General features: G+C 40.3%; 1 protein-coding gene across 3 annotated transcripts in view; it reads right to left on the bottom strand.

Moving 5' to 3' along the window:
- The window catches only part of USP24 (ubiquitin specific peptidase 24), a 119,076-nt gene that overhangs the window by 80,879 nt on the left and 24,781 nt on the right, over positions 1–13,416 (bottom strand). For all 3 annotated transcript variants that reach the window (XM_050961937.1, XM_050961935.1, XM_050961936.1), the window contains exons 2-8: positions 9,848–10,013; positions 8,708–8,775; positions 6,677–6,820; positions 5,676–5,798; positions 4,400–4,435; positions 3,660–3,725; positions 940–1,005 (exon numbers count right to left, since the gene is read on the bottom strand). In XM_050961937.1, coding sequence (XP_050817894.1) covers positions 940–1,005; positions 3,660–3,725; positions 4,400–4,435; positions 5,676–5,798; positions 6,677–6,820; positions 8,708–8,775; positions 9,848–10,013 — 669 coding nt within the window. The remainder of the gene's footprint in view (positions 1–939; positions 1,006–3,659; positions 3,726–4,399; positions 4,436–5,675; positions 5,799–6,676; positions 6,821–8,707; positions 8,776–9,847; positions 10,014–13,416) is intronic.

The following is a 13,416-nucleotide window of genomic DNA, read 5'->3' as shown; positions in this document are numbered from 1 at the left end:
AGCAACGTATTTTCCAACTCATGCTCACATACCCACCCTAGATCTCAGTCACAAAGCTAGGAGTCCAGACCAAGCGGTGCTCATTGGGGTAAATTCTTGTCACATCTGTTTTACCCTGAGATAGCTCAACTGACTGCAAAGGAGTTGCTTCTGATTTACACTGATGAAGATCAGGAGATTCAGGATTACTGTCCCCAGCAAATATGGGGATGTGAATATGGATGTTCACGTAGTGAGAAACCCTTCTACTCTATATAAACCAAGACTTTAGGTTGAGATTTTCAACTGACTTTGAAAAATCTCATCCCTAGACTATACAGTTGTAATTAAAAATGGCATTTCTACTCTCTTGGGTAACAAATGGCACATGTGCTCTCCTTGTTCTGGGTAGCTCTCCACCACTGTAATATGCAGAAATTTCTCTAATGCATGAAACATTTTTTCAGCCCTGGTTTGTGGAGAAAGTATGTTGAGAAAGCTTCTTCAATAAAGTTTTCAAAAATTGACATCTCTGAACTCGTTGGCTATTAGCCATGTGTTGTGAAAGGCAACTTATTTCCCCACCCCAGCTTCACTTGTGAATGCATCTAAAAATTGGTATTTGCACATTTTACTGAAAAAAAAAAGTGTCATTCAACCAATATTAGCCTATGCAAAACAACTACCCTGCACTCTAAACCAGACATGTTTAAGAGGGTTTCAAAATTAACCACCACTTTGATACTAAGTCAGTGATAAACTAATTCAGTTTTCCATGTTAAGTTTCTGATTCTCATGCCAAACTTAAGTACCAGTAGTATTGCCTTCTGGATGCCATTTTTTAAGAGATCCATTTTAACACAGAAAAATTAATACAGAACTCAAGGGAGCAATATAGCTGTGTGATTCGAAGTTCATTTTTCTACTTTCTGAAATTAACTCATAAAAATGGTGTTTTACCTGCACCACAGAAGAGTTGAGATACTCTGCACACACCCCCAATGGCTGAACTAATGCAGAGACTGCCTGGAAGAAAGATAGTAGATATTTAGGCGCAGACACAGTAATCCCTTTTAAGACTGATGATCAAATTCTTTAAAACACAGGTGAAGATTAACAAGCAGCATGTATCATACATCCCAATTATCCTCCCATTGCCTAAAATTTTGCTTCAGCATTGAAGGGACTTCTTGCTATGATGGACAACACGCAGTTCAAGGAACAGATTTAAAATAATGCTATGCATTAAGTATTGCATCTCTTGCTTGCTAACACAAAGGACCTTCTCGACTTTCAGTGGTTTTGGTGATTTTATGGTTCTGTTTTCAGAGTCTGTTCATGGTCTGTTTTGGTCCAATGCAAGAGCCAATAAAGGCTTTGATGGTTCACTCTGTAGCACTGCAGAGTACAAATGCATGTTCTCTGGTGGACAGCCACAAGAGAGAATTTCTTTCCCCAAATCCAACATTCATCTTCTTCATGAATCCTATCACTATCTGCCAGACTGCTTCAACAGAAAGTGAATTTCTGTGTAGGACCCAATGCTGAAAAATGTTCATTATGCAGATCAGTCACACAAGAATTTTCCTTCATATATGGAATGAAAAAAATCTTGAAATCAAAGGTTTCCAAATTTTATCTATTTTCAAGCAGAGTGAAGGAAATTCACTCGCCATTATGACATATCAAGACCAATTTCCTCCTGAGAAGAGGCAATGACTTTCATAATAGTGAGTGTCTCACTAAAAACAACAGCCTGTAAGTTAAGTGTCCCTAGTCAAAAATCACTTTCTTAAGAAAGGAGTTACTAATAAGTTAAGAGGAGAGAATCTATAGCAATGCCTAAGTTTAACGAGAAACTCCCCCTCTGTCATATTTGCATATAAACTACTTGCCTCTCTTTAATAAGTGTGGTGGGGGAGAAGTAATCAACCCACTAAAAGAAAATAGCATTTTCCAGATTTGTAGTTCAACTGCAGGTGATGAACAAGTTATTACTTTACAGACAATTAACATTTGAAATAATGTGCTTCCTCTCAGTATTCTGGTTTTCAGACATGGTTATTTAGATTTGAAATCTGTTATAGCTGAGTCTTCTAAATTATATTCAACACCAAACAGTGTTAGGCATTATGAACCTAAGACCCCTTATAGTTTATGTAGTAATTAAATATGTCAAATTTTGATGCAGTAGTTAACATATTTAGAGTTATTCAGTGCATAGATTCCAAGGCCAGAAAGTCCCATTGTGATCATTTAGTCTGACCTCCTCTGAAACACAGTCATAGACCTTTCCCAAAGTAATTCTTAGAGAATCTCTTAGGAAAAGATCCAATTTTGATTTAAAAATTGCCAATGATGGAGAATCCTTCATAACCCTTGGTAAATTGTTCCAATGATTAATCTCACTGTTGACAATTTACACCTTTTCCAGCCTGAATTTGCCTGGCTTCAACTTCCAGCAAAGTTATACTTTTGTCTGCTAGACTGGAGAGAATTATTAAATATTTGTTCCTCATGTAAGTACCTCTAGACTGAGGTAAAGTCAATCCTTAACTTTCTTTTTGTTAAGCTAACTAGAGTCGGTCATCTTGAGTTTATCGCTATAAGGCACATTTCCTGATCCTTAACCATTCTCATGGCTCTTCTCTCAACCTTCTCCAATTTTTTAACATCCTTCTCGAATTGTGGACATCAAAACTGGACACAGAATTCCCAGCAGCGCTTGCACCAGTGCCAAATAACCTCTCTACTCCAGCCTGAGATTCCCCGGTTTACACACTCAAGAATCACTATTAGCTCTTTTGGCCCAGCACGGCACTGGGGACTCATGTTCAGCTGATCATCCACCATGACTCCCAAGTCCTTTTCAGAGGCATTTCTTCCCAGGATATTGTCCCCCATTGCGTAAGTATGGTCTACATGCTTTGGCCTACATTTAGCCATATTAAAATATTATTTGCTTGCATCCAGTTTACCAAACGATCCAGATTGCTCTGTTTTAGTGACGTGCCCTCTTCATTATTAAACATTCTCCCAATGTTTGGGACATCTGCAAACTTTACAAGTGACGATTTTATGCTTTCTTCCATTGATAAAAAAGATAGATGAAATATATGAACCAAAGATTTTTTTTAAATAATTTAAACATGGGAATCACCTTCCCTGCAACTGAAATGCAGCTACTTCAGTGATAAATGCTAAAACTATGTAACTGTTTACACCCACTTAAAACTGGGATGCTAAACATAATTACCCAAATTGAAATTAATTCAGGACACCAATACTAATAACTGCTCTCTTCTGGGTAGATTCATGGGATCTTTAGTAACAAGTGGTCAAGACATTGTTTTAATTCCAAGCAGCAGTAGAACCATAATACGTTACAGATCTTTTAGAGTATGGTAACAGGGTATACATGGCTAGTTAGGATGCAGCTGCAATGTGTAGATTTACACCCCAGCTTGCCAGATGTCAACTCTTCGCAGAGACCAACTCTATGTCTCATCTCAAATATAGTTCCCTGACCTCCAACCATTCCATACCAAAGAATTCTCACAGCATTCTTTTTGGAGTACTTCTTCTGTACTGAAGAAAGCATTCAATGCATCAAATTACCAGTATCCCTTGCTATAGAACATTAACATATAAAAAAAGACATCAACAGAAGATTAACTTACCCCAAGTTCAATATCTTCTGAATGGAGTTTAGACTGAATTGCTGAAAATCCACCCAACTCTGCAAACTGCAAAAAGCCACAGCAAGTCAATGAATTACAACAGTTTGCCTTTTAAATATGTGATTAAAGCAAATATTCCAGACTTTAACTTGGAGTGTATAACACTTTGTTCTCCAATGATCATCTCTGAAATAAGAATTCAAGACAAGATGCTTCAGCTGTCAACAAGGATCTTTCACAGTGAGATTTTAAGTTGAACATAAGACTTGTGCTTTCATGTCTATTTGATGGTTCACTGGAGAACACAACATACTATTATGGTGGAGTCCTGGGTTCAAAAGCAAGCTTGAGATTCTCCCTTCTTAAGCAAAGGTGGATGAGGGAAGAAGGCTAGAAGATCCACATAGGATGACAAGGTAAGGGACAGCAGGCAGGATGCATCTCTCTAGCATTCCCTAGCAGCTGTTTGTGGAATGGCACTGCAGCCTCAGAGGTGACCTCTGGCCTTCCACAGCTGAAGGGTACAAATCAGTAGTGCAAAGGTGGGCAAGGAAGCATAATTGCCTGGCAAGGACCTTACCATCTATGTTGGGCAGGGTAAAAAGCATAAAAAACTCATTGCTCTACATAGCTGTCATCCTCTATGGGAACAAATATGAAGAATCACTTCTGAGAGCAAAGAATTAAAGTGACAGACAGCATATACTATGAACAGTTCTTTTCAGTTTAGCTTTACCTACCCTGTTTACCAGGTCCACCAGCCACCCATGAGGTTCCTAGACAATTAAAAAAAGTTCATTGGTAACATATTTTAAAACAATATATGAAAGGCAATTTTTTTTTTTAATCATGTGCTGCATTTAGCATTTTGGGTTAATTAGCTGTAAGTATGTGCTACTACTTCAAAGAATATATTAATGTGCTTATGCTACCTTCTTTACTGAGTGCAGCTGGAGCTTTGGGTTGTTCTTATCCTCCCCCTCCTCCTCCTTTTTTGGACAATCCCTGTCATCACTGACCATGGGTTGTGGCAACATTAAGCTATGTGGCTGCTGACTGACACACAGCCATAATTATAACTTATCAGTAGTGTGGAATATTACGGAAGAACTTTCCCTGAATTTTGGCAAAGCTTCTTTTTGTTTTGACAAGCCACGAGCTTTCTTTCTAGCAACAGAGTGACAACCAGAGACTGAAAACTTATTTATCCACACAACAGGTATAGCACCTACAATGGCATTGCAAGTCTCAAATTGCATCTCTAAAAGAGTGCCAGGCTGGGGCAGAGTGTTGAGGTACAGGAGGGGGTACAAGGTGCTAGCTCCAGGAGGGGGCTCAGGGCTGAGGTGCGGGCTCCTGCCGAACAGCACTTATTTTGGGCAGCTCCCCGTCTGCCTCAGCCCACGCCGCTCCCAGAAGCAGCCAGCATGCCCCTGAGCCTCCACTCCCGCAGCTCCCACTGGCTGCAGTTTCCCGTTCGCCGCCAACGGGAGCTGCAGGGGCGGTGCTTGCAGGCAAGAACAGCGCACACAGACCCCTGCACCCCTCCCCCATATCACAGGAGCATGCTGACTGCTTCCGGGAGTGGCGCAGGCCAGGGCAGGCAGGAAGCCTTCCTTAGCCCTGCTGCACTACTGGATTTTTCGCCCCTGAGATTGCAACCGACTGTCAGAGGCTCCAGGATCGACCAGTCAATCGCGATCTACCAGTTGGTGACCACTGTGACAGATGGTCTTGTTTATTATTGAACTAGCAGTAATAATGGCAGATTTAGAGAGGAATGGGCACCAATCCCCAGATCCAGTCTCCATGGTAGAACATTCTCACAATCACGAAAAGGGAATGCTCTTCTAAACAGCAACCAAATTTGGTATTCAAAAGCCACTCAATATTTTTTGGTAACATTTACTTCAGCTTATTTTGGATAAGTATTTACATATACTGGATAAGCCTTTTATACGCTAGGGTTATAAAGCATTTCTATTCTATAAAACAGGCAAAAATATGTATGATCACCTTCTGGAAAGCAGATATGGGTGAGACAGCATACAGATTTCCTTCTCCAAAGACTTCTGCCCAGTTTCTCTGGCATACCTTCATTCGATTCTTGAAATGGTATTCATTGTCAGGGTTAAAAGCCTTGAAACAAAAAATAAATTGATTAAAAACAACCACAAAGTGGCTTATATGTGAGTCTCAAAGACAGATCTTGTTAATATTTGACATCAGTAGTTGAACATAGTTCTTGAGCACGGCTAATCTTTCCAAGTGAAAGAGAAATTAACAGTTTAGCATGGATAATTCATGTTAACAATACTTAGTACTTAACATATACAGTATTACAACTTCCGAACACGGTACAAACAATCTCCAACAATCCTCCAACATGAGGTAGGTAGATATCCCCTTACTGATTTGCTTCTACAGAGAGGGAGGACAGACTGAAAGGGAGTTAAAGTGATTTGCACATGGCCACAGTAAGGTCAGAGCAGGGATTAGAAGATAGGAATTCCCGCCTCCCAGGACTATGGTCATTCTTTTGGCAATGATAGCCTCTTCAGAAGAGGAATACAAGCAAAGATTTTAGAAAGTGACAAATGATTTGAATGCTAAAACCTGAAATACCTTAGAGGGCTGATTTTCAGAAAGCATTGAGCACTCAGTCTGAAAAATCAGGCCCCTTTTTAGGTCCCTCAAGTTCAAAATGCAACAACAGACATGCAAAAAATCATTACTCACTTTTTAATATTTTGGTCACAGTTTGAGTTCATGCTTTAAATGGTAAACAGTAACAACAGAAATATTAGAAGTCATAAGTGCTTTCCTGAAGATTGTAAACAAGCCATCTATGACATTTAAGAACGGATTTCTAGAGACTTTCATATTTTAAGGACATTAATAAAACTAATGAATATTAATGTCTTCTAGAACTTCAATTCTCCTTCAAAGTGATTCAAATGTCTCTATGGATGTAAAATATTACCATTACAAGAGATTGCATGATAAAAATACAGTACCATTGTAAGCACACCCAGAAGGCCAACAGGAATTGGGTCTTGTTTCACTCTCTCTGCGACCAGATCTACTAGCAGCATCAACATGTTGTAGATTCCCTCGTGGATTTCAGTACCCCATTTATGAACAGCACTTGATGTCAGCAGCTACCAAAATGAGAAAGATGCATCAATCTCTGGCACTGATCATTATTTTCAGAGTAACACTTTTCCATCACAGTACTTGATAGTAGTACTCTAATATAAATATTATTTATGATATCTTTATACAGTAGGAAGGTAGGAAAAGCAACAGTGATATTTACAATTTCACCATTTTAAAACTTATTAATCAGACACAGGGTATAGCAGAGACTAAGAGGTAATTATCAAAATACACTGACAGTTTCCTTTGGAAATCACTATTAACTCAGAAAAGTTTTGTATGGAGGATGGCCATTCACTTTACTGTCTTTATTTTTAAGTGCTCGAGTAACTCTGTTAACATGTTTGAAGAATGTTAGATAATCCATTTTTAATTTTTCCAATAAGTTTGTCACACAGCCACATTACTTTGCTTGAAGTCATGGTTTACTATATCACCCCTTTAATATAATTTTCCTTAGAAACCAAGTAAAATGTGCACTACTGAAGAGGTGGATGTTTAAAGAACATTTTTAACAGATTGAGAGGCAGCATTAAACCAACATGTTAGGCCAAACTGATAAAAGAACTACATTAGGTTTTTAAAAGGCAGAAACAGCAATTAGATAAACATTACCAGCTGTGTTTGAAGCGCTTGCATTCAAATTACTATGCTTTAGAACCTCAAAGAAACCAAAGACTATTTATTTTTTTAAGATTTTCAGAAACTACAGTGCATTAAGCTTCATATGTGGCTTATGGGTATTTTAGAATAAATGTAACCCAGCAGCAGACTTAACTTTAATCTCTGCAAACAGAATCTTTCAGCTACCCTCTTTCATCTCTCCACCCCACCGACGCCCCAGCTATCCAGGATGAAAACTAAGTGGGTAGAAAGCACCAAGTGGTTAAAAAAAAGCACAGACATTAATCCCAAAACCAATTGGAACATGATTTTATTTTCTTAATATCCTTCTACCTGAAATTTAAGGCTTAATAAATGATGTACATTTAGAAAATTATATATGACAATTATTCTTAACTCCTAAAATACCAGTTAGTTTCAAAGGTCTATCCCTTGTTTACCATTGGAATACGGGACCATAGATGCACATGGCACTTTATGTAGCAGGGTAAGGCAGTCTGTGCACCATCAACCAGTGCTGAGACAAAAGCAGGACAGAGTTTGTTCATAGCTTTGAATGGAAGGACAAAAGTTTGAGACTGACGTGGAAGGGGACATGAAGCCAGCAAAGATAATTTTAAGTGGGAGAGTGATGGGCAAGGAACAAAATTAGGCCACAGATTATGGAACAGGATGGAGGAAAGCAAGATGGATATTGAGAACTCCAAAGCCTAGGAGTTCACAGTAGGCCAGGTAGGAAATGAAAGCATGGAAGAAAGTTTTGGCGGTAAGCACAAAAAGGAAGGGACAAATTTTGGCTAGGCTGTAAAACGCAGAAGTGGCAGGAGTTAGAAATCTAACTGTGTAGGGTAATGGAGAGAGGAGAGGAGTCACGGATGACTCCAACTTTTCAGACCTGGGGGACAGAACGATTACAATGGAAGAATGAGAAGGGAACATTGGTCATTAGTACTAAAAAATAATATATCTTAATATTTATGAATCTTTAGACCTTCAAAGCACCGTATCAACATACACCAGTTAAGGCTGTGACCCTGCAACTGACTTTGGATGGAGGGATCCATCCATATGAAGGACCCCACTGATTTCAATGGAGCTCAGCACAGATGCAGGATTGGGCATAAGCATTCAATTCTACTGAAAAATGTATATTACCCCAGTCCCCATAATATCTGAGGCACACATCAGAATGGACCAGCATAAACATTTCACGAAATGGACTCCCAAACACAAAAGTTGGATTTGTGCACTTTCCTTCCCCTTACCTTTTTAAATGCTTCAGGCATACATCTGTCCATGAATCTTTTGCAATTCTCATCAGAATCAGAAAGACCTTTTCAAAAAGGATAGAGGGTATATAATTTATGTTTACCTCTGGCTGATTTCTTACAGCCTCATGAGCTGTAGATCTCAAAGCCTTGCTACTGAGGTCACAGAAGATGAGCTCACAAATAAGGTGTTTGCAACACAAAGCAATAAGCATCCTATTGGGATTACATTACTTGTACTATATGTCTTCCACCAAAAGGGGCTGGAGGTCAAAGAAACTAGATCTCCAGCCTTTTAGAAATTTGGGGCAGTTTAGTTTCCAAACATTCCATCGGGTCCAACTATGTGGCATTAACAGAACTTCATTTCTGTAGGTGTTTTTCCTTTCAACAACATAGTTTATGTTTTGATACTTAAACAAATCATTCTGCTGCTCATCCACCATAAGAAACTCACATACAACACTCAGTTAATTTTTTTTAAGCACTGTAATGTCTTCCACCAACACAACAACATAGCATAACTTCCTTTTAGCTCACCAGAGAGCATACTGAAAAGCAAGTTCACATATACCTTCAACCTCAGGAGCTGAGCATGTTGCCTCCACAGCACCCTCAGCCCCTGACTACTTGTTAACCAGGAAGGAATCAACCCAAGTCTATGATATGGCAACAGAGTATTTCCACTAGGACAGCCTGGCCAAATAACCTACTCTACAGCTCAATATTGAGTGAGCTTGGACACAAACATCACTAATAATAACAACAACAAATGCCAAAGTAAATTAATACAGCTCTTCACTAACAGTAATTTTAAAAATGAAACAAACAATTTTACATATAAAAATATTACAATCTTTAAAACATCAAAAGAACTTCATACCTATTCTATTCTACAATCAAGCACACATGAAGACAAAATTCAAATGCTCTTTGCAGAACCAGTATGAGCTCACAACAGCAGATAGTTAACTGTTCTAGACGGAGTGCAATATTTTTGTATGGCACCAGGTAGTAAGTATAAAAATTGCAGTTTTCTAGAGCGTATCCTCTGTATACACCTTTACATAGAATTTATAAGTACTCTTCCTAATTACACACTGGACTTATTAAAAAAAAGTCAAAAACAGAACTTACCAAGTCTTGCTAGGTAGGTAGATGCAATTAGGCACTTGCCCAGGGACTCTTCTCGCTTATATGGTATGGACCAGTGATCTGTTAAGACTCTGCTCTCCAGTTCGTACAAATTGGTTGTAGGAAACTCAATACCTTCTCCAGAGCAGTTCCCATTTTCATCATTTTTCTGTGAATGAGAAGAGGTGCAAATGAAGAAGGCTTTGTTAGCTGCTCCTAGTGATTACTTAAGCTCATCAACTCCTTTAAGACAAAATCCTGCCCTATCATTAGCATGTACAACTCCCACCGATTTCAAATGAAATTGCAAGTATGTTTGAGGGGAGAATATGAAGTTTCAACTGAATATCCATTGATACAGGGATTGTACTTTCCTCTATACATTTGTGTGTTTACATGTCTTATTTCCAGGATTGCCAACTCATGATTTAAACTTAAGTCTTGTGATATTAATTTTCCTGGAGTCATGTGACAGGAGACTCTTAGCTGAATAAAAAACTGCCCTGATTGTGAAGGAAAGATGGAAAACATGAACCCTAAAGGTTCAAAAACCAGAAGGCAAATTAAAAATAAGCTTGGTTTCCTTTAAAGTCTCAAGCTTCTAAGCCAATCTCAATTTTGGGGGTCCTGCCTCATGACTCTTGAACACCTGGTGTCAGCAATATCGTATTTAAATAATATCTAACACACACACCCCTGGTATTTTTATCATTTGATATCTAATAATTAAATACCAAACATTCTGTACTCTTAAACATATCACAGAACATATTACATACTAAAAGGTAATAAATGACTCATGCTTATGGTGTGAAGTACCCTAGTCATGTCAGAATTCTGCAATTTTATCTCTGTAATTGTCTACTTATTCACTGTGAACCATCTGATTAAGCAAGATACTGTATCATTTGAGGTAATTCAGCTGTATGACAATATAATTCCGCCATTTTCAGAAAAAGGACAGGCTAAAATAGTTCTAATATGCTGTACGTATAGGAGTGGCTTATTAAAAAAACCCAACCCCAAATCTCAATCACAACTGTCCCTTTTTTACAGTCAAAATGAGTTACTAAAAAAACCAAAAACAAAAAAACACCGAGCTGTATTTTCCCATCCCCCTCCCACACAGGACAAGAAGCAATCTGCAGCTCTGATCAACTTTACCCATTTCCTTGTAAATGCCACTGAATTGCAATTATCCCTGCATACAGAGAGCACACACAAAATTAGCCCAACATTCTTTGTGAAGTGCCACGTGAGGTAAAACTGTGATGGCAGATAAAATAATGGTGTGGGAAACAAGCTACCATTTCTTCTGTTTCAAACGCTGATCACTCAGTGTGGTGAGGTAGTCGGGTTCATAAAGAGGAATTTTCCCTCTGACACTAAAACAGGAGGCAGAACTTTAACAGGAGAAAGGACAGAATGTTTGGATCAGGTCCTGCACCAGTTGGAAATAAATGAAAACAAAAGTGCAGTAACAGCAACAGGACTGCACTCCGGAGAAAAGCCAGGAACATGTGATTCTCCTGGAGGAATTCTGCGCCATGGCACATGCAGAGAATACATTTCCCCACGCAGATTTCTTTGCTTCCCCACAGAAAATGACAGGGAAGCAAAGGGAAGCCATGTGGGGGTGGGGGACCTGGGGATGCCCATGGGCTTAGTTTGGAGGGGCACTGACCTCCCAAACAAAGGCTAGGCATGGGGGCACACAGGGTCATGTGCTACTGTCCCTCATTTCTTGGAGCACAGAGCTGCCCAGCTGAAGGAGGGTGCTGCTCAGACACTGCTTCATGGGTCCTAGTACTGGATGTGCTCCCCTTCTGCGTGCTAGGAGCCATCTTGTCTTCTGTCCAGGAATGAGTGCCTGCTGTGTGGCTGGGCAAGGGAGGTGGGATGGTGGAAACAGGGGAAGGTGAATGGGATAGGGGAAGAGGCAGTAGGGAAGAAAGGAGGGTGGGACAGGGCAGGAATGTTGGCATGAGGGCAAGAGATAGGGGCAGGGAATGGTGGGAAAGGGGAAGAGAAGGGGACGGGGAAGCAGGAGCCCAGCATGAGGCGTTCCCTTGGCGGCGGTGGCAGCAGCAGGGGCTCCCCCAATAAGCAGACCCTTCAAACTCCCCCAGACAAGCCCTCCCCCTGCACCTGGACCACCTTAATGAGCCCACTCTCAGTCCCAGCACCCAGACCCCCACACTGAGCTCCCCACACAGATACTTGTCCACCAAGCCCCATTACGACACACTCAGACCCCTCCTGCTGAGGCCCAACCACCCTCACCTGGACCCCCTGCAGAGTTCCATTGCCCCTGCACCAAGATTACCCCACACAAAGCCCTCTTATCCCACACCCAGATCTCCCCACATTAAATCTTTCTACACTTAGATTCTGCTCCGCGGAGCCTGCCTGCCCACAACTGGTGTGCCTAGCACAGAAGGCAGGGCCCCAGGGTGTTTCTGGGGCAGGCCCAGCCCTTCTGCTTTGTCAGGGGCAGGTACAGTTTCACTGCCGAGTCCCTGTCCCAGGGCAAGGAACTGGAGGGTGCTCCCCACTGCAGTGCTGGAGCCTCCACATTTGTTTATTGATAAAGAACGTTTGCAGAATTTTAAAATATGGTGTGCAGAATTCCCTCAGGAGTAATGTGGGGAGGAAGAACAAGGACAAAGCATATTCAAATGTGTAAAAAAAAAAAAAAAAAGTCAGGGAAGTGAAATGAACAAAAGAAAAGAAAATCAAAAGAAAACAGAATCCATGAGAAAGTGGCACAGAATTCAGTCTGTTTGAGCAAATAATGGCGTTCCTAGTTCTCACTGCATCCCCAATATGGAGGTTTTGACCTAAACTATAACAGTGATTCAAGAGCGGTAAGTTTAGAAACAAACTCAGACTGTATATAACTGACTCATGGCATTCACTATTACAGGTGTCACTGGGATACAGTGGCTGAAGTAAAACACAACAAGGCTGGATATCACCACCGTTAATATTTGTAGCTGCACAGTCCAAAAGAGTAATTAAGTCCAAAACTTCAGGGCATGAGCTTGTCAGCAGACAGGAAGCAGTTTCCCCCACATCCAACTTTGAGAAAAACACTATACAGTTAGCAAGCAATTACAGGATTTTGTATTTCCTTTGAAGCATCAGGTATTGGCTTATGCTGTTGAAATAGCCTGATCTGATGCAGTAAATACATTCCTATGTAATTTATGTCTGAAATTAGTTGGTTTTTTTTTGGGGGGGGGGGGGGAGGAGGTTTAGTAAGTTTTTTAGGTAAGAGGAGTTTGAAAGTCTAGGGTACGTATGGAGCAGGAAGGTATAATTTTCAGTTCAAGCAGACATACTCACGCTAGCTCTAACAGAACTCTTGCGCTTAAAAGAGAAACGTAGCTGAAGTGGCACGAGTGGTGGGATGGGTTAATCACCCTGAACGCAATCCCATCTGAGATCCTAAGAATGTACTCGGGAAAGCGAGCACATCCCATGGCAGCTACATTGCTTTTTTAGCGTGTTCGTTCATCAGATGCAGCATTAATATGTCTACTCAAGCCAGAGATCACACCTTCTAGCTC

Source organism: Gopherus flavomarginatus, chromosome 7 (genome assembly GCF_025201925.1).
Source record: "Gopherus flavomarginatus isolate rGopFla2 chromosome 7, rGopFla2.mat.asm, whole genome shotgun sequence".
Classification (NCBI taxonomy): domain Eukaryota; kingdom Metazoa; phylum Chordata; order Testudines; family Testudinidae; genus Gopherus; species Gopherus flavomarginatus.
This window is presented reverse-complemented; position numbering and strand designations above follow the sequence as displayed.